The following is a 20394-nucleotide window of genomic DNA, read 5'->3' on the forward strand; positions in this document are numbered from 1 at the left end:
TTATTTCTTGGTACTACACATAAACTTAGCATCACATCACCAGGTGATCACGTAGGTGGCTAGGGAAGTATTATTTCTTTCCAAATTTAACAGCTCCTGTCCTATCCTTATAGCACTGAAAAGGAAACAGGCTTTTGGGAACAGAAGAATTTTTTTTATATGCCTTTGCTGCATCTTTTATCTAGTTGTAGTTCTCTACAACTTATTGTTTGGACATTTTTAAACCCACATAGGCATTTATTACTTATTTCTTCTTTTATACATGCTGACAATCCAGGGATTTCTTGCAGCATCGTGGCTATTATCTTGTCTTTGTCGGTTGTTTACTGGTGACAGATATGGTTAAAACTGGTGTCGGGCCCTTTTGTTTTCAAGTCTGATTCTGTAAGGCAAGGTTGAGAAAAAAATAGATCTCTGCTGTGATTGCTTTTTAAATAAGCAGCTTGTTTTTTCCCAGATTGTTAAATTGGTGGCTCTTACACTGGTAAATGTAATTACAGTATGCAAATTATGTTGAAAATATTTTTGTCTGTTTGATGTATACTAAATTGAAGCGAAGTTATACGGTGTTCTGTTTGGAAGTGTGGAAGATACAAGAGTGGAGCTACAGATAACAAGTTTTTGCTTGTATTTCCTACTGATGAAGACTTTCACACAAGTTATTTATATGGGTAGGTGATGAGAATATCACTCTGCATGTATATACATTTATTATACATTTTTGCATGATTATACATGTAGGAGTGGTACAATTTTGACTTGAGACTATTGGTGCCTTTTGTCCCAATGCAATTTTATTTGTGTAGACATGTCTATCAAAAAAACAAATTTCACTTCTGCTTTTGGAGATCTGAATAAGAAGCGAGAGAAACAAAGACCTGAAGGAACAGTACATAGCTCCTGAAATTTTAGATGACCTACTGAAAAAATGGGCAAATAGTCAATATTGTACTTGACCCTCGTATCTTCTCCACTCAACTGTTTATTTTTATAGGTCACATTATATATGTTCACGTTGAACTAAATGATAATACTGAAAGACAACATGCCTCTCTATGAATCAGTCCAGTTGTAGCCTATGCATGTAATTTAATCATCAGCTGTCACAAATAATTAACTGAACATCAGCCAGCTTGATTTTGAACTTGGTCTTCTTTTATTTTGTAGTTGTCTTTTAAAAAGGCAAAGATTGCCTTTCAGTTAATTATCATGACTTCTTTTCCAGTCATAATCATCGGCTTTTCATGTTGCAAACAGTTTGATCTTTAATACATTGGCATTTAACTACCCATTTATTTTTGTCAGGTCTGTTTTAAGTTTCTAATATAACATCATTTTATGAAATTGTTGTTTTGGAGGCAGGTCTGATTGGAAATATTTTGTGAATTTCTTCATACCTTCTTGCAATACTGATCTTTAGTATGACTTAAGCAATATGGTCACTCTTCAACAAAGTGTGTTGTTAATCACAAAATAGGCACTTCTGAAAATAGTGAGCTGAATTATGTTTCAGGCACCAAGGTACAAAAAACCCAAACCAGAACAAACAAAAAAAAACCCACCCTAAAAACCTCAGGAGAAATAGCTTTCAAGAGAATTAAATTTGAAACTTTTTTCTATTTTGTCCTCAATTTTGTTGATGAAGTCTTGACCCAAAGAGAGTTTTGATTCTCTCATTTAGGGAGTGGGAACTCTAAACACTTACATCCACTATGACTCAATAAGCTATAGCTGGGATGAACCATTTGAGTTAAACTGCACATCCTTTCAGAATTATTTTTTCATTCTCTCTGCTTCCACATTGATCTTTTTTTTGATTTTGACTTTTTTTTCTGAGCATCTTCTGTTTCTAGCATGCTTTTTAATTATAAGTGATTTTCATTTATCACAAAGAATATAGTTGGTCCTAACAAAATAGACCAAAAATAGCTTTTTGTTATTCCTCAAGAACAGATTTCAGAATCACGTAAGCTATTTTCTCTCCCCCTTTCCTTCTTAACATTGGTCGCCAAAAATGCATATGGCAATCATATTGAATTAGAAGCATATTTATCACTGCACGATAGTTTTGTTTCTTGTTATCCTCGATTTTAAAAGAACAACACCAAAAAACATTGCCACTTTGAAAAATTTCCCTTCCCTTGACATGTAAATGTTATGAAAGGAAAGTTGCCTAATGTTAAATTTATTGTAACTGGATCAGTTATATCAAAAAATTAGTTTTATTCAATCAATGATAATGTAATGTAAGCTCTCATTTGACTTTTGTAAAATTCTCTAAATAAATATTTTGTCTTGCCAAATTTAATGTCCTGTATCTTATTTTTTTTATTTTAAACTGAAGTTTATCCTTTTAAGATCGCAAATATAATGTCATCAGATATGGAAATGTTGATGTGTTAATGTAAAAGATAATACACAAATAAGTGATAATTTCATAAATGTGTTTTTCTTACATTTGTGTTTTTCTGTGTATGCAAAGGTTGAAGTGTCTCTAATCTCAGACTATGTTCATTAACTGAAGTTTAATGGTTCATATAATGTGTCACTATAAACTATAACTATAAGCTTCATGTAGGAGATTGTATTAACCCTTAAATTATTGTACTTTGTACTTTTAAAGGGGGTTTTCACAGTATGCAGACTTCTAATCTGTGTTGCTTTTCTCTCCTTCTGCAGATGGACCTCCAGTTATAGCTCACTATGATATATCAGACACAAACTCAGACCCAGAAGTTGTAAACGTGGACAATCTGTTGGCAGCTGCAGTAGTTCAAGAGCACAATAATTCTTTAGGAAATCAAGACTCAGGATCTACCTGGAGAATTGGAGGGCTGCTAGATGAACTGAGTGCTGATACAGGTTTGGTTAAATTCTCTTCCTCTGACATTTGTTCCAACATCTCAGTAGGTGTCTCTCCCTTTCTTGCTTTCAGTATTTTTATAGTTTATACAGCTTTAAAAGCTTCCTAAGTGGATTTTGCAAAAAAAACCCAGTACCCATGCTTATTAAAAAGATCTGACATTTATTCCAAAATATAACTGATAAAAATCGACCAAGATTCCTGCAATGTATTTTTGACACTAATTTTCTCTTTTAATTTTTCTCCTTTGTTTTCTTCTAATTACTACTTGGAACTTAGGTCTGGGGTTTTGTTGTTGTTTGTTTTTTTCTTTTTTAATGAAAATGAGCTAAGCTTGTTACTGAATGATTGATTATGACAACCCATGCCACCAGCTAGTAAACTGGTCTGCTAAAGAAGAGATCAGAGCCTGGGTTCTAAGGCAGAGTTAGTTTATTTCAGCTCGAGCTGGGTGTCTCCAGAGATGGACCCTGAACAAATAAATTCCTGGACCTTTATTCCCTTACAGTCTGTGCAAAAGATCTTCACGCACTCTGCACGCATCTCCTGGTCCAATGGCGATTTATGGTCTGGGGTCTTCTAACGCATCACTGGATTTTTTCCCCATGTCCACATAGGCAGGCCATTAACTGCTTTAATCTTCCACCTTGAGCCAGCCTTGGGAGCCTCCAGGGTCTCAACCCTTATCTGAATGTATTCAGCCTTTCTCTGTTTCCTCCCCTGTTTAGCCATCCATGCTAACAGAGTTCACTTAAAGTTCACTGATCCTAAGCTTTGATCAGGGCCCACTCATGCCAAGCTGTAAGCAAGATACAATTAAACTTAAACCTATACAATTAATTTCTGATATTTCATATTTAAATGTAAACTTAATTTGATCCTCAACAGGTCATAATCTAAGTATTGGAATTGTCTGTGTGTATATTTTTTCTTTCTCTCTTTATTTCTTTAAAATACAAACAGTAATTCTTCCCATATTCCATCTGTACCTTAGAATATTGGAAAGACCAGCATCAGATAAACATGAAGGGTAAAAAGGTGCTGGTAAGTGAGCTTAGCATTTTATTGGTTTTGCATGGCCTGGTTTTGGTAGCTGGAGGCTACAGGGGTGGCTTCTGTGAGGAGCTACTAGAAGCTTTCCCCATGTCTGGCAGAGTCAATCCCTGGCATCTCCAAAGACAGATGTGCCTGTGGTCAAGGCTGGGCCAATTAGAAATGGTGGTAACACCTCTGTAATAACATATTTAAGAAGAAAGAAAAAAGTTATTGTGCAGTTGTAATTGTGGCCAGAGAAGAGCAGAGTGAGAATATGTGAGAGGAGCAACTATGTAGACACCAAGGTCAATGGAAAAGAAGGGAGAGGAGCTGCTCCAGGCACCGGAGCTGAGATTGCCCTGCAGCCCATGGTGAAGACCATGGCAAAGTAGCTGTCCCCCTGCAACCCATGGAGGAGACCCACGCCAGAGCAGGTGGATGCCTGAGAGGAGGTTGTGACCCCATGGGAGGCCTGTGGAGAGAGGAGACCCCTCTGGAGCAGTCTGTTCTTGATGGACTGCACCCTGTGGAAGAGGGATCCATGTTTGAGGGGTACTGTTGCCTGTGGGATGGACTCATGTTGCAGGAATTTGCAAAGAACTGTTGCTCGTGAGATGGAGCCATGTTGGAGAAGTTCGCAGAGAGCTGTCTCCTGTGGGAGGGACCCCACAGTGGAGCAGGGTAATGACTCCTCTCCCTGAGCAGCGGGAGAAGTCACAAGTGATGAACTGACCATAACCCCCACTCCCTGTCTCCCTGCACCACTGGGGTAGGAGGTAGAGCTGGGAAGGAGGGAGGGGTGAGGGGAAGGTGTTTTTAAGGTTTTATTTTACTTCTCATTATCCTGCTCTGAGTTTGTTAGTAATAAATTCAATTAATATCTCCAATTTTAGCCTGTTTTGCCTGTGACATTTGGTGAATGATCTCTCCTGGTCCTTATCTCAACATATGAACCCTTTGTTCTATTTTCTCTCCCCTGTCCAGCTGCAGCAGGGGAGTATTAGAGAGAAGCTTTGGTGGGTGCCTGGAATCCAGCCAGCATCAACCCACACTTCCACGGGGTGCAGTCCTTCAAGGACAGACTGCTCCAGCGAAGGCTCCTCTCTCCACAGGCCTCCCATGGTGTCACAGCCTCCTCTCAGGCATCCACCTGCTCTGGCGTGAGTCTCCTCCATGGGCTGCAGGTGGATCTCTGCATCCTGGTGGGCCTCCATGGGCTGCAGGGGGACAGCTGCTTTACCATGATCTTCACCACAGGCTGCAAGGCAATCTCAGCTCTGGTGTCTGGAGCACCTCCTCTCCCTCCTTCTTCACTGACCTTGGTGTCTGCATAAAGCCAGGGATACCACTAATAATTATAGAGGGTTGGACTGAAACATACGCAGATCCGACCAGTGTGGTTAATTCTAAGTTGTTCCTCTATTACGTCCTCTACATAGTTTATACATGTAATAACTTTTTCATTGGCACACAGCAGAGGAAAGAATGCAAACACACATTATTTAATTTACTCTTAAGGTGGCTAACACATGCCTATTAACAACTCTATTCAGTGACCTTCAACACCCTATTATGTTTCCCAAACACCTTAATATCTAATTCTAACTGCACCACAAACTTTACTAGGTAATTTTAGCTGCGTCACAGGCCTGAGGCCTCAACAAGGCCTCAGGTCAGGCCTCAGTCAGGGTAGTTCAATATCTAGATATAAATCATGTCCTCCTTCCCTGAGGAATTCTGCAACATCTGCATAGTTGTTCCTCTCACATATTCACATATTCTCACTCCACTCTTTGGCTGCAATTACAACTGCACAATAATTTTTTTTCTTTCTTCTTAAATATGTTATCGCAGAGGCATTACCACCATTGCTAATTTGCCCAGCCTTGACCAGAGGCAGATCTGTCTTTGGAGCCACCAGGGATTGGCTCTGCCAGACATGGAGGAAGCTTCTATCAGCTTCTCACAGAAGCCACCCTTGTAGCCTCCAGCTACCAAAGCTTGGCCACACAAACCCAATAAATTCCACCCTTTGCCTCTGTGAATCACATATTTAAGAATTATCATTGAAATTCGGCCATCTAGCTCAGTTGATAGATCATAAGACTCTTAGGGTCATGGATTTGGGCTCAACATTGAGTACCAAAAAGGACTGTATGGGGTTGACCCTGACTGGACACCAGGTGCCCAGCAAGCCACTCTATAAGTCCCCTTCCCAGTGAGACAGGGGATAGAAAATAAGATGGAAAACAGCTAGTAGATTGAGGTAAGGCAGTTTACTAAAGAAAAAAAAATTGCCCACGCATAAGCAATGCGGAAAAAACATTAATTCTCCACTTCCTATTGACAAGCGTTGTTCAGCCACTTCCCAGGAAGCAGGGTTTCAGCATGCATAGCAGTGGCTCTAGAAGGCAAACATTGTAAATAACAAATGCTCTCCCATCTGACACTGTGCTGGAGTCTTTTAGCTAGCTCAGCCACCACGGCATGGCGTCGAGAGTGGGACACATCTCCCGAGCGGGCGATGAGACATGTGGCTTAGAGCTTCTTGCTCTACGGCACGAAGGTCTTTAGATCAGCGTAGGTTGGGGACAAGGAATGAGAGGGAGGTCTTCTGTTTGTAATCCAGTAGGGTTTATTCTTCTGAGCAGTCAGTGACAGAAAAGACACAGAATACAGTCTGCAGCAGCTTATAAATGGGGGACATCCCGGGGAGGGTACTGAATTCTAACCAATAGGGAAAGGATGTGGAAGGAAAACAAGGAGGAGTTTCATACTTCAGGAACCAATGGGAAAACAGTGGGAGGAGAACAGGTCACTTGGGCCAATAAGGTGTTGAGGATTAGGGGAATCCCTGGGATGGATTGCGACAAGGGTTGGCCCAAGGGAAGGATTGACTTAGAACATTCAGGAAAAAGGGGTTGGGTTAGGTGCTACTGACAGCTCCCGGGGGTGGAAACAACTTTCAGGACAAAGCCATTAATTCAGGGAAACAGGGATATAGAACAGTCCATTAACAATGGAACTTAAACAAATTACAACATCTTCCCCTTTTTTGTTTAAAAGTAGAGAGTGCAGTGTAGGAGAGCTTTTGGAACCGTTTCTCAACCTCAGGGTAGACTTCTTTCCACCATAGTTGCTCTCTCGGGGCTACCATGTTGTTCAACACGAGTGGGAGAAGCTACCTTCTTTAGACCTTTTATTATCATCGCTTTTAAGATTCCGAAAGCAACTAGGATAAGAAATACAACCACCAGAAACCATACAACTGATTTAACAATAGAACCCGCTCATCCCAAAAGTCCCCAGTTCTTAAAGCTATTGCTCATCCAGTCTTCAGTTTCTTGTTTGATGTTTCCAATTAGGGTCCTCATTTTTCCAGTGGAAGCATGGATGCTTTCATTCTTGGAGGATAAGTTAAAACAGCAGAGACCCTCAAATTCCTCACACCTGTGGCCACGTGCGAGAAGAAGGAAGTCAATGGCAGCTCTATTTGTAATGTAGCTTTCCTGGAAATCTCCTCATCTTTAAGGAGGTCACTAAGTGCAGTTGACATTAAGTTGGCCTGTTTCGTATCTCAGCACTCTAGGTGGCCCAATTCACCCAGAGCTTTGGCTGCTGCCACCCACGGCAAAAACACTGAGACAGCAACCCTTTTGGACTTTGACCAATGAAAAATTTAGGGGTCACAGTTCTCATCCAATTGTTTCACACTATGTTTTTGGATGGTCAAATTTTTCTTTTGGCTCCAATTCAAAATTTTGGTCTGCTTAGGCAAAAACAGGGACCACTGACCTATGGTGCATAGGCCTCCGTAAAGGTGAGAGGGGATGCCTGCCCACACTCGGTCCCCACAAATAAAAAAGTTCCCTTTGGACTGTTGTTTGGGAACATCAGTAGATAAGGTGGCAACTTTGTCTACTGAAGCACACCACTTGGAAGCCATGAATTCTTTTTTATATTGTACTACTTTAATAAATCTTTTTGGCCAATAACTAGGTGAATAATCTAAATGAATACAGAAGGTGGCCCGAGCAGAGCCAAGGAATTCAAACTCCTGAGGCTCTTGATCTGCATCTAGTAATTCTTTCATCCACGGCATCCATAGACTGAGAGGGTTGTGTGACAGAGGACTTAGCACTGGGCATTCTTGGAGCACTAGAGAGTGGCATGGGTTAGAAGATAAATTCAGAAAACTTTCAGGAAACTGAATTGGTTTAAAAGGAATCCCCACCAGGCAAGTCGACAAATGGTTGTCAAAGGCTGCCATCAACATGCACAGATGGTCTTATGGTCACCCATATGTTTTTTTGGGGTTGAGGGACGATCCACGCTTCCAAAGACTGGATGATGATTGTCAGGAGCCACAAGATGCACGTCTGCATTCTTAGGGGTAAAATTACCTCAAAAAAGAGAAAAGAATTACACACTAATAACTTGAAAACAACTGACAAATGGTACTGGGATTAAGACTTAGGTTATTCCATTTCTTCCCGTCGGCGTCTCCTTAAGGAAGCCACTGTCACATCCTTTGGTTGATTTGCTGACCCTTTAGGTGTCTTGGGTAGATAGGGTTTTATCCATTTTTGAGGGACCCATTTCAGGCCAGAGGGCGTGGACATGCATGCATATTCACATCCTCAGGTTATCAGTTCATATGTGCTCTCTACCTCCCATGTCTCTGGGTTTTTTACCATGACTGGAAGGTGTTCTCTCAGTCACAAGGAAACATTCTGATTAAAGTGCTGGACCACTGGAGGGTTTAAGGTTTTGGAGGAGCAGTTCAAAAAGTTGATAGTAAAGAGGGCTTTACACAACCGCAATTGTGGTGTTAACACTCTACTGTCTCCTCTCTGCTGTTCAAGGATTCTTTTCAGGGACTGATGGGTCCTTTCAGTTACGGCCTGACCCATGGGCGAGTAGGGGATACCCGTTTTATGCTCTGCTCCCCATTGCTGCAGGAACTCATCAAATGCCTTGGAGGCATACGTGGGCCCATTATCGGTTTTGATGACCTTGGGGATCTCCAGCACGGACAAGGCCTGTACCAGGTGTTCTTGTGCATCTGTGGGCTTCTCCCCTGTGTGGGGGGAGGCATGGACTGCTCCAGAGAAGGTATCAACAGATACATGCACGTACTTTAATCTACCAAATTGACTGGCTTCCCCTATGAAAAAAATTAAATTTTCCTTGGTGTGTGATATTTATGTCCAGCCTGTAGGCTTTATTTGTCACAGTATCATTGAGTTTGATTTATTTGCATTAGATGGTCTTGTTTCTTTATTTCAAAGGGGATAAAGGCACAGTCTAACTCAGCATTGTAATAAAATAACAGCTGGAAATCCTAGTTACATTGGATGTTCTTGATGCAACAATCGGACTTGGTTCACATTTGTGTGATGACACCATCACTGGAGCTATTGAGACTGGATAAATTCAGTGGTCATCCTGTATTAGGTGATAAACAGAAAGTTGGATAACTTAATCTAAAAAGATTTTCCATTTGCAGTGTTTCAGTCTTTTTTTTTTTTTTGTTCACTTGGGAAATTCCTGTCAGCTGATTTCTGAGTTATGTAAGTTGTTAAACATTGGCTGTATTTGCATTTTCCCCATCTATAGGTCATTTGGATCCAGGCTTCCTTGCAGGTGACAAAATATCTTTAAGTAATGCCCAGATCAATGAAGAAATTAATATCGCCTCTTCTGATAGTGAAGTAGAGATTGTTGGAGTTCAGGAACATGCCAGGTATGAATTCCTTTTTCTTGTTCTAATATTTATTTCATTTTATCAGAATATCTGTATTGCCAAAATTGATTTTAAAAAATGCTGACTTTCACTGCTGTAGTTATCCATCCATGACTGATGCCCAAAAGGTAGCAAATGTTGCACTCAGTTTTTCTATTTCTCTGGTGACAGTGATATCAGAATGTATTTTTCTTTAGAACATTACCAACTTGATAAGTATTCTTATTAAGCTTGTGATTCGATATCAAACATTAACAGGCTAAAGATATGTAGTATTAAAGTACCAAATATTGAGATACCAAATGTATAGACATCAGGAATTCAGATTTTAAAGGCATAGTGTGAATGTGCAAATAATGAAACTAAAATATTTATATAGGTTCTTGTTTCCTTTCAAAATATTAGCTTTAGCATTTAATCAGCTTCTACTTTAATTAATCAGTAATTGTAAAAATGCTATTAAATTTTCAATAGCTTATATCTTAAGATAACCCCTTTAGAATGAAAATCATATCTTTATGAATCTTGGTTTTATTTCAAGATACAAGAGAGTTCAAATCCCCAAAGTAGAGGAGGGTAAGGAGACCAGAGGTTTCTCTCAAGCTCAGATAGAAAGCTGTCCATCTGTGCTTCAGGTGTTATTCTTACTAGGCTTTTTTTTTTTGATGTTACTCTTAATCTTTAGTCTATGATCTTTCCTCAGCTTAAGAGATTACGAGGCAGTTGGACAAGACTGCCATTTGCATATAGTATGGACTGTTAATTTGATGGAATAAAAGCAAGTTAAAACAGTATACAGACAAGCTCCCTCTAAAACTAGTCTTCTGCCTGGTGGATGTGGTGGATGCTTGGAGTCAGAAAAGGCATGTGAGGGACAAAGCGGAGCTGTTCCTTGTTGTCCCTTCACCACATCTTTTTTGGTGAAAGGAAGAAGGAAGGTGTGTAGGACCCAGTTTCCCAGGCAGGAAACTGTACAGATAGTGTGGGCACAGTCCAGTGCTATTGAATATGAAAGAAAGGAAATTTTAAGGTCCCGAAGTAAGAGATTTAGTCTTTGCTTTTAGAATAATGAAAGCCCTTGCATGGTTAACTCTTTTGGAAGATACTAATTCCTTAGGAAGTAGCACTCCTGACTGTTTATCCAGCAGACCCAGGACTTGGAGGATCTTTGTGCCAATAATAAGCAGTGTGGACTTGTCCTCCAATACTAGTTTGTGTAAATCTGTCTAGCACTATGTATGCACAGCCCTTCTGTTTGAGGTCCCCTATTCAAAAACTTTCCATGCTGCTTGCCTCAATAATATTTACTGTGTAAAAGAATGGAAATGCAAAGTAAATGCAGAATTGCCACTTAAAATCATTTTAGTAGATATGGACTGAAATAATTTCAACAAAGACAGACTTAAAGAACACTTTTGTGCTTTCCTTTGTTCATGCAACCATCTATCATCTCCCATAGACTAGTTTGTACTGTCTGTTGAATACTCACGTTTCAGTTGTTTAAATCCTATTTAGAATTGTATTTCTCTTGCAGTTATGAAGTATTGATGGGCTTCTTTCAGGGTTCTCTTTTGGAAAAGGTTTAGGTTTTGATCAGTATTTTTACATGCTTAGCTAGTACGGTGTTTGGATTCTGTTCTCTTGCTCACGCTGGTTTTTATCATGCTCCATATTCCATGCCATTATTGGACTGGTGTGAGTTGTGACACACTGGAGTTTGTCCATCATTTGTAGTTTTTCAGATTATTAATGTATTGGTGCAGTTTTTCATAATTAGAATATTACTTGACATCTACTTAATACACCAAGACATTTTTTTTAGTTTGTTTAATTTTTCCAGTTATGCTTAAAAATATTTCTTCTTAAAAGAAAGAAATCAGATACATTTGTTAGAGTTCCAGTCTCTTATTGCTAATTCTTTGTAGATATGTACTTTAAGTAAGTATCTTTAAGACTGAAGAAGTAATGAAAAAGTCATTCTAAACATCAAAACATCACATCCAAAACTAAATAGTATACCTGAGAAGGCAATGAGACATTTATATTCAGAGAACTTACAGCTCAGAGAATGAGATTTTTCATTCTATTTCATGAAACTAACAAGAACCAAGAGAGATGAGCATAACCTAAGTAGTTCTGGAGAAAATAAATTGCATTACCTCAAATTTAAATAAATAAATAAAATGTAAATGTCAGGGATATTTGAGCAACGCATAAAATTTGGGTTCCTGAAAAACAGTACATGCACATTTACAAAGAAATGGGAAAAGCTTACCCCAGCAGCCAAAACACCTACTTACGTGTGCAGCCACCATCAGTGCTTATAAGAGGCAAACCAATTTTTGGAGGTATCAAGTTTTCCTAGTGTGTGCTTAAGACTAACAGATGAAAATTATCATCTTAAAGACTCCAGTAAATTCTTGTCATCACTTCATCATATAACAAAATTGGTCTTTCATTGTGTTGGGTTTTTTTACTAATTATTATTAGCTTGTACTTCAATCATAACATATCTACTATGAATGTAATAGGTAAAAATACTGTGCAAATAAATAGATATGTACCTCGCTTCAGTAAGGCACTTGAGTGTGTGTTAATGAGACTAAATCATGTATTTAAAGATAGACTATAATCACTGAATGTTTCATTGTTTTGCTGAAGTCAGGCTGTACTGTTATCAGTGAGCATTTCTCAACATTATTGTAATTTTTAGTTAAGAAGACCAAAAGAAATATCAAATATAATGGCTGTAATAATGTAATTGACAAGCTTTGTTTTTAAATTATTGTAATGAAAGTATCATTACTTCCTTATTTTAACATGGGTTTGATTTCATATAGCTTTTCTTTGTCTCATCCAGCCTCACTTAAAATTTTTACTTTTTAAGTCCAGCTGGTAAAAGTGCTAGCAGGAAACTATACTTCTTAATGCATGGTATTACACAAGATGGAGTAGACTTCTTCAAGATCCTTGGGATCCATGCACATATTTTGTAAGGAATATCACTTTATACCCACTGACAGAATTCAGTTCTTAAAAATAATTTAATCACCACTACCAAGTTTAAATTTAGTCTCAGCTTTGTTTACTGAGTATTTGTTATGGACTCTAAAAATGGAAAAACCATGAGGACATTTTAGAGATGGGCATGTTAATAAGATGCCTAAGTGATAAAACACTGCAGCTAAGAATCTTGCTCCTGAATTCAATAGTAGCTTTAATCCTTTGTGGTTTTTGCCTTGCTACAGGTATGTGCATCCCAGGGAAGGTGTGATTCAGAGTGTGTCTTCTTGGAAGCATGGCTCAGGCTCACAATACATTAACACTCAGGAAACACAATCATGGACAGCAGTGACTCCCCAGCAGAACTGGTCTTCACCCCCAGAAGTAGTAGACCTCACTTTGGATGAGGATACAAGACGCAAATATCTACTGTAATGCAGTGTCCTTTTGTTTCTGTTCCCACCCCTTCTCCCCTTTGTGGCATAGAAGTTCATTGTTAAAGCTTCAGCTTCAGAAGCTCCCTTTTTGACACTATGAAATTAAAACTCATGATCTTTTTCATTTCCATAAGAAAGCAGTATGATTTCAATATAATTTAAAATGATTTTGCCTTCTCAAAGAAGGATTCCTCCCAGAATTAAAACCTAATAGCACCAAATTTAAAACACATCTACAATTAATAACGGATGCATGTTAATCTGAAAAAATAACTGTGTGCAGACTTATGTCCACCCATCCTTTCCTACCTCCAACCTCAGAACATTTTTAATTTATCAGTATATTGAGCTTGTTAGTGGAAGTTAGTGTTTTGCTGTGTGAGCATCAGTGTTTTTGAGAAATGCTGTCTTCACTGTTTTCAGTGGAACTGGGGAAATTCAATACTTCTGAAAATTGGGCCAAGAGTATTTTTACCCAAGCTCATTTGGTTATTTTACCAGCAGGAGGGACTGTCTTTAATGTAAATGGCCCATAACATATGCACTGAACAGCTTTTATTTTAAGCATTTTTATTTTCAATATAATTTATAATTTACACTCTTCAGTTCTGAGTATTCTATTTGACTACTGTGTTCCACTGATCATTTCCCATGGCTTGTTATGGTTTAAAATAGTAATAGTAGTGACTTAGTAGCAGATGATTATGACAAAAGCACAGGAAAAAGAAAAGTTATAAAAAGGCCCAGCATCCCTCTCTTTTTTAAATAGAGATGATTTTTTTTGCCTAAATCTGAGTCTTGCCTGGAGTAGAAGGAGAGAAACAAAACAATTTGCTTGCTGTCCTCATTTATACTGTTGCTTATTTTCTTCATTCATCATCTCAAAAAAAACCAAACACCAAACAAATTCCAAAACCCCAGTCTGGCAAAGCACTTTAGCAGCTTTGTAGCATTCAGCAGGGACAGTTTGCTGAAACTAGATGGATCATTCAAGTGCTTAAAACTCTGTCCTAAAAGGTGTTGCAGGATCAGAACTTAAGGTTGTGATTTTTAAAATTATTATTATTATTTAAAATAGATCTGTACTTTTTTCCTGGCTTTAGGTCATGTCTCATACTAGTTTTGGAATTGTTTTTTCAGGTATGATTCAGGAAACACGTTCTACCAGAATATTTACTGAAATCAGTGGAAGTACTTACTTTAGCAGGCTGTAGTTTCTGTAGTGTATATGAAAATTCCTGCCACTCACCTGTCATTTTGAGCCTTTCTCAAGGCAAAAACCAAAGATTAGACTTTACAAGATTATATTCACTTAAAACGTTTATTGTGCAATTAAAACATCCATTTGTATTCCAGGTGTTTCTAGTGTGAAATTTGTACAGCTCTATCATCAGATTTTCTGCCATTTGAGGCTGAACAGGCAGTAATGAGGACATGGAAAGTTCTGTTTTCTTTTTGTGTTGGCTGGTTTCTAAATTTTATTTGACTTCAAATAATTTTATCTGCAGGCAAAAAAAAAAAAAAAACAAACAAACAAAAAACAAAAAAAACAGAACAGTTCAAACTGCACTTTAAAGAACAATTAGGTAAGGGACTGATATTCCAATTTCAAGTTTTCTAAAACAATGAATATAAGTATATTGCATGGCCAGAAAAATGCATGTGGTGCTTCTAGTGACGAATTTCTTTCTCTGGAGGAGGGAATGAGGGAGGAAGGGGAGTGTGGATGGAACCCATTCACACTGAAGTAGGAAAAAGCCCCATGCTATTTGGGCACTATAATCAGTAGTGGCTGTCAATCTTTTCTCCTTGTATTTTAATCACGCAAGTCAGCCATTGTTTTAGTGGGCTAGCACACATTTTGCAACAGTAACTTTGAAACAGTGACATACTGTGGGTGCTTTTTCCTCTTTCAGTCTTTTGAACATCAGTTGTGAAGAAAGTTGCAGAGACTCATTTGTAGTCCTATGAAAAATGCAAACTCTTGTTTTTCAGTTTGTGTATGATGTGACTTCCATGTATATATAAAAACAACTGCGTCCTAACCAAGCTTACTCCAATTGTGCACTGTGTTTGTTTAAACAATTCATATATTGTAGTCTGATGCAGGTTTTCTTTTATTTAAAACACTACATATTTTTTCTTATTCTTAACAAATTTGAAAGGGTGATGACTAATCTGAAAATTGCAATCACTGGATAGCTAGGAAGTGGTTTGGTTTTAATTTTTTTTAAATTTTTTTTTAATAAGAGCAAAAGGTGCCTGTGTGATTTTTCTCTTCTCAGCAGGAAAGAGAAATGATAGTCATTGTATGGCTAAGAACCAATGCACTTGGCCCTGATCCAGAACCCATTGGAGTTGATGCAGGGCTTTCCATGAACTTTAGTATGCATTGGCTCAAGCCTTTCAGGGTTTAGCAGTTCCTGAATTGCTGGAGTGTGAACTTGGAATCTTCTATAGTGAAAATAAATCATCACTTATAATATAAATGTTTAAAATGTGCAACTCTAGTTAAAAATTCTAGATTGTTCTTGATAGTCATTTAGTTCTTGTTTTTCCATCTAGTATTTAATGGTCTTTGAAGAAAAAATAATAACAAAACAGAGTGGGTTTTATATATATATATATATATATATATATATAAAATATATATTATTTTTTTGTGCGCGAGATAAGACCTGTTTTTTGAAACAAGTCTGTAGCATAAAGGTTAAACTATTTTAAGACAAAATAAAATAGCGTATTATTTAAATAATATAAATTTGTTTGGGATTTCTTTCCACTTTCATCAATCTGCTTTGTCACATCTCCAAACTAAAGCCCTACAGTCTGGGTTACAGCTGTCCAAATTCAGCACTGTTCTCCACTGTAATGCATATGATTTTGCGTATTCAGAATGTAAAAGTGATTTCCTGACCACAAAAGCTTGCTTTTATCTGTCAAACCAGGGCAGGGCCATCACTTCTCCCTGTAACACTGGTGGGGGATGCCAGGGGATGTGCAGGTACCAGTAACAAGCAGCTGCTGCCCATCATAGAATCATACAATGATTTGGGTTGAAAGGGGCCTTAAAGACAGCTGGCAGAGACACCTTCCACTAGACTGGGTGGCTTCAAGCCCCATCCAACCTGGCCTTGAACACTGCCAGGGATGAGGCAGCCACAGCTTCTCTGGGCAACCTATGCCAGTGCCTCACCACCCTCACAGTAAAGAATTTCTGTCTAATATATCTAATATAAACTTGGCCTCTGTCAGTTTGAAGCCATTCTTCCTTGTCCTGTTCCTCCATGCTCTTGTCCAAAGTCTCTCTCCAGCTCTCTTGTAGCCCCTTTAGGTACTGGAAAGTGCTCTAAGGTCTTCCCAAATCCACCTTCTCCAGGCTGAGCAACCACAACTCTCTCAGCCTGTCTCCATAGCAGAGGTGCTCCAGCCCTCTGAGAATCTTTGTGACCTCCTCTGGACTTGCACCAACAGGTCCACATCCTCCTTCTTAGGAGCCCATCATGCTCTGCAGGATCTCTTCTAGGCATGTGGTTTCTGCATAACCTCCATCTCCCCACACATGGCAGTCCTTCAGGTGTCTGAGCAACCTTCACACCAGTATTTCTCTGACTGTATTTCCTTGTCCCATTCTCCCAGCTTTCTATGAGCCCCCAGCTGGTCAATGAGACCAGTGTCACACTCAGATTTTCTCACACAGCCAGATAGTGCTGACAAGCTCAGACCTACTGCCATTTGAAATGGATGTGTAGACTAGCTATGAAGCTCTGGGCAGGTCCTTGCAGACCACAAGAGGTGGTACCAGGCTGAACAGCATTTGGTAACCACTAAATTATACCAGGGAATTTACAGCCACAAGTAAAGAGAAGGATTGTCAGAGTCCAGGGCATTCCTTCAGTTGCCCTGGAAGGTCAGGGACCTTGGCGGAGATGCCTGGGACCCGAGAAAGAGAGTCTGGGGTCTGTCCAGGAGAGTTTGACACCCTGGCACAGAGCCCAGGAAGACACAGGCTTTGATTTCAGTCCATGAGAAAAACTTCCAACACAGAGAGGAATTACAAGTCACAAAGGTGTGACAGACAGTAGTGTAGTTAATCACCGGGTGGAAAATTTTGTAGTTTTGGGGTTCTTAGAATAGAAGTGAGTGGGGAGACAAAATGGAGGATTTAGGGTGGTGCCCTAGATTCTTCTCCTTCTTCCTCGTCCTCCGTCTTCTGATGCGATGATGGCACAAAGTACTTTAAGGGGATTGGGTCAAAGTAGAAATGACCCCTTTAGTATAGGTAATAGACATTAGCACAGAATTGTAAATAAGTCACACATAATTATCTGTATAAGAAGGTAGCTCTCGGGTTGGTTTTCTCACCCGAGATTCAAGTTGTTTAAAGTCCTTGGCCCTCTAAAAGCCCCGAGTCGCGTTGGTACAAAGAAGCGGAGTCTTCAAGGCCTTGCTTTCTGGTTTCTCAAGTTGTTTATTATTTGATATCACAAAGTTTTTCTCCGCTCCCAGCCGAGGTCCGGACAGCGGCTGGGACACGAGGCGACTGCCCACCGATGGGACGTCACCTTACATTTATACAGATAATTACGTATAGGATATTTACTATTTCACACCAATGCCTAGTGCTTACACTAAGAGGGTCACTTCTGCTTTGACCCAATCCACTCTAACTATCTTATTTCATCACCACCCCAGAAGATGGAGGACGAGGAAGAAGGAGAGGGACACGAGGTACCACCCAAATTCCACCATCTTGTCCCCCATTTACCTCTATTCTAAGAATCCTAAAACTACTGAATTTTGTATGTTCTACTGTGCTAAACTACTATTTTCACTTCCTGGTGATTTGCAATTCCTCTCCTAATGCTGGAAGTTTCTCCCATGGGCTAAGATCAAACTCAGTGTCTTCCTGGGCTCTGTGCCAAGGTTTCCAACCCCCCTGGACCGGTTCCACATCCCCCTGTCCAGGGCTCAAATTCTCTTTCCCAGGTCTCAGGTCATCCAAGGGGATGTCCTGGACTCCAACATCTCCCCCTCCTGTTTGCACCAAAAAGACCTCTTTTGCAGCCTTGTGCATGAGTCGCCGTATGCATTGAAAGAAGCATGGCACGACCATGAGAAGAATTACAAATCCCAACAGGATGCAAAAACCTGTTTTTGAAATTTCCTTCCACATAGGTGAAAGGTCTAAAAAATTGAACATGCCATCCAACCACGACCCTGTTTCCTTTCCAATTTTGTTCACACTTTCCCGCAATTGTTTGATGTTCTCATGGATTGATTTAGAATGATCTGACAAGTTCATGCAACACATTCCTTCAAATTCCTCACACCCGTGCCCATGTGACAGCAAAAGATAATCAATTGCTGCCCTGTTTTGGATAGTTGCTCGTCTTACACTATTGGTGTCCATTAACATGTCACTCAGTGTAAGAGAAATGGCTCGGGCATGTTTACTCAGCCAACAAGCCATATGATCCAATTGTGTCAAGGCTATTCCTGATGCTGTCTGCGGTGAAAAAATTGCAGCTGCAATTCTCTGTGCCTTAGACCAAGTATGAACATCATCATCACATTTTGGATCATATTGCTGGATAGATCTTTTCTCTTTGGGATTTCGCTCTCTCAGTAACGTTATGTTGGGTGTTAACAATGAAAGTCTTCCAATGCTGCATGGACCGCCTTTGACATTTGCGGGGATTGCGGGCCAAACTCTGTCCCCACAAATAAAAAAGATTCCTCTTGGCAATTGCACTGGATCATGGTTGGATTGTCTGCTCACCATCTTAGTGTAGTTACACCAAGACGATGCTTTTCTATAAATTATGTGATTTGGAGTGACATCTATTGTTTTGTTTTCCGCCACTCCAGAGTGATCAAATTTCACACAAAATTTCATTCTGACCGATCCAAGAATTTCCAATTCCTGAGGTTCAAAAGGAGCCACAGGAAGGAACTTTGTCCAAACGTCCCATTTGTCCACTGGATTTGAAATGATCTTTAAGATTGCTGGAGGGACGTTTTTTGGAATCGGCCATTTGCTCACTGGCAACCCTACCAAACATGTTGAAAAAGGCTTCCCTGGTTTTGAGTGTGTCAAACAAATGGTGTCCAGCCCTGATGCATTGGCCAGAGTTTCCCAAACATTTTCCTTTGGTTGAGCCATGGGCCAATCTGCCGCGTTGCTCAAGGCAACCAATGAGAAAATGAGGCAAATGTGTGCTATCAGAGGCCTCCTTCCCCTAGGAACTCCTAAAATGCACCACCACTCAAGTCCCAAGGGAAACCCAAATCCCAAAGTCTCTCTTGCACGTAGAACAAGGGGATGTCCGCTGTCTTGACATCTGCTCATGTCTGCGTGCCTGTGTTCCTGCTTCCTGTCTTGGGGTCCACGTCTGCTTGCGTTTGGACTCGGTAGGGCTTCACGTTCTTTGCAGCCACCCATCTTGGTCCAGCTCCTGTGGAGACACAAGCATAACCCTTGCCCCAATTTACTAATTTGAATGGTCCTTCAATTTGTCCTGTGTCTGGGTTCCTGACCAAAACTAAAGGATTCTCCTTCAGTTTTGCTTTTGTATTATTTGAAAAGTGTCTGATGATTGGCAGAGTGGGCTCTGTAAAAGAGCCATTTAGAAAATTCAACACATACAAGGCTTTGTTCAAGCGCATGTGTGGTGTTGCATCCGCCTCCCCTCTTTTCTGTTTTTCCAAAAGGGCTTTTAGTGTTTGGTGTGTCCTTTCAATGATTGCTTGACCTGTTGGAGAATGTGGGATACCAAAAGTGTGATGGACGCCCCACCTTTTCAGAAATTTGTCAAGCACTTTCCCTGTATAGGTTGGACCATTGTCTGTTTTGATTTCTTGCGGCACACCTAATGATGCAAACGCTTGTAAAAAGTGTCGACAAGCGTGTTGTGCCGTCTCGCCTGTGTGCAACGATGCAAAAGTTGCACCTGAAAATGTGTCTACTGAGACATGGATGTTTTTAAGTTTGCCAAAAGATGGGTATTTGGTGACATCTGTCTGCCACAGTTGCAGACTGTGCAATCCTCTTGGATTGACTGCTCCCATGGATGCAGGAGGCTGTACACGCTGACAGTCTGGACAGGTATTGATGATTTCTTTTGCCTGGCTTTTGGAAATGCGAAAGGCTTCCATCAATGCCTGAGCATTCTGATGAAAAAATGCATGACTCAACTTTGCCTGCTCAAAGATGTTTGGCAAAGTGTTTGAAATTGGCATAGCCAATTCATCTGCGTGTGCATTGCCCTCTGCTAAGAATCCTGGAAGGGAAGAGTGTGCCCTAATGT

The 20394-nt window shown here is 39.9% G+C and overlaps 1 protein-coding gene across 7 annotated transcripts in view; it reads left to right on the plus strand.

The window, feature by feature from the left end:
• Positions 1 to 20394, plus strand: part of LOC310922169 (protein ARK2N-like) — a 106402-nt gene that overhangs the window by 69237 nt on the left and 16771 nt on the right. For 4 of the 7 annotated variants that reach the window (XM_083882577.1, XM_083882578.1, XM_083882575.1 and 1 more), the window contains 2 exons: positions 2680 to 2862; positions 9518 to 9644. In XM_083882577.1, coding sequence (XP_083738703.1) covers positions 2680 to 2862; positions 9518 to 9644 — 310 coding nt within the window. Of the gene's footprint in view, positions 1 to 2679; positions 2863 to 7938; positions 9014 to 9517; positions 9645 to 12892; positions 14640 to 20394 lie in introns of those variants that run through there. The other 3 variants (XM_083882576.1, XM_083882581.1, XM_083882580.1) reach the window with 2 other exon arrangements.

The sequence above is a fragment of the Zosterops lateralis genome, assembly GCF_965231275.1.
Source record: "Zosterops lateralis genome assembly, chromosome: W".
Lineage (NCBI taxonomy): Eukaryota > Metazoa > Chordata > Aves > Passeriformes > Zosteropidae > Zosterops > Zosterops lateralis.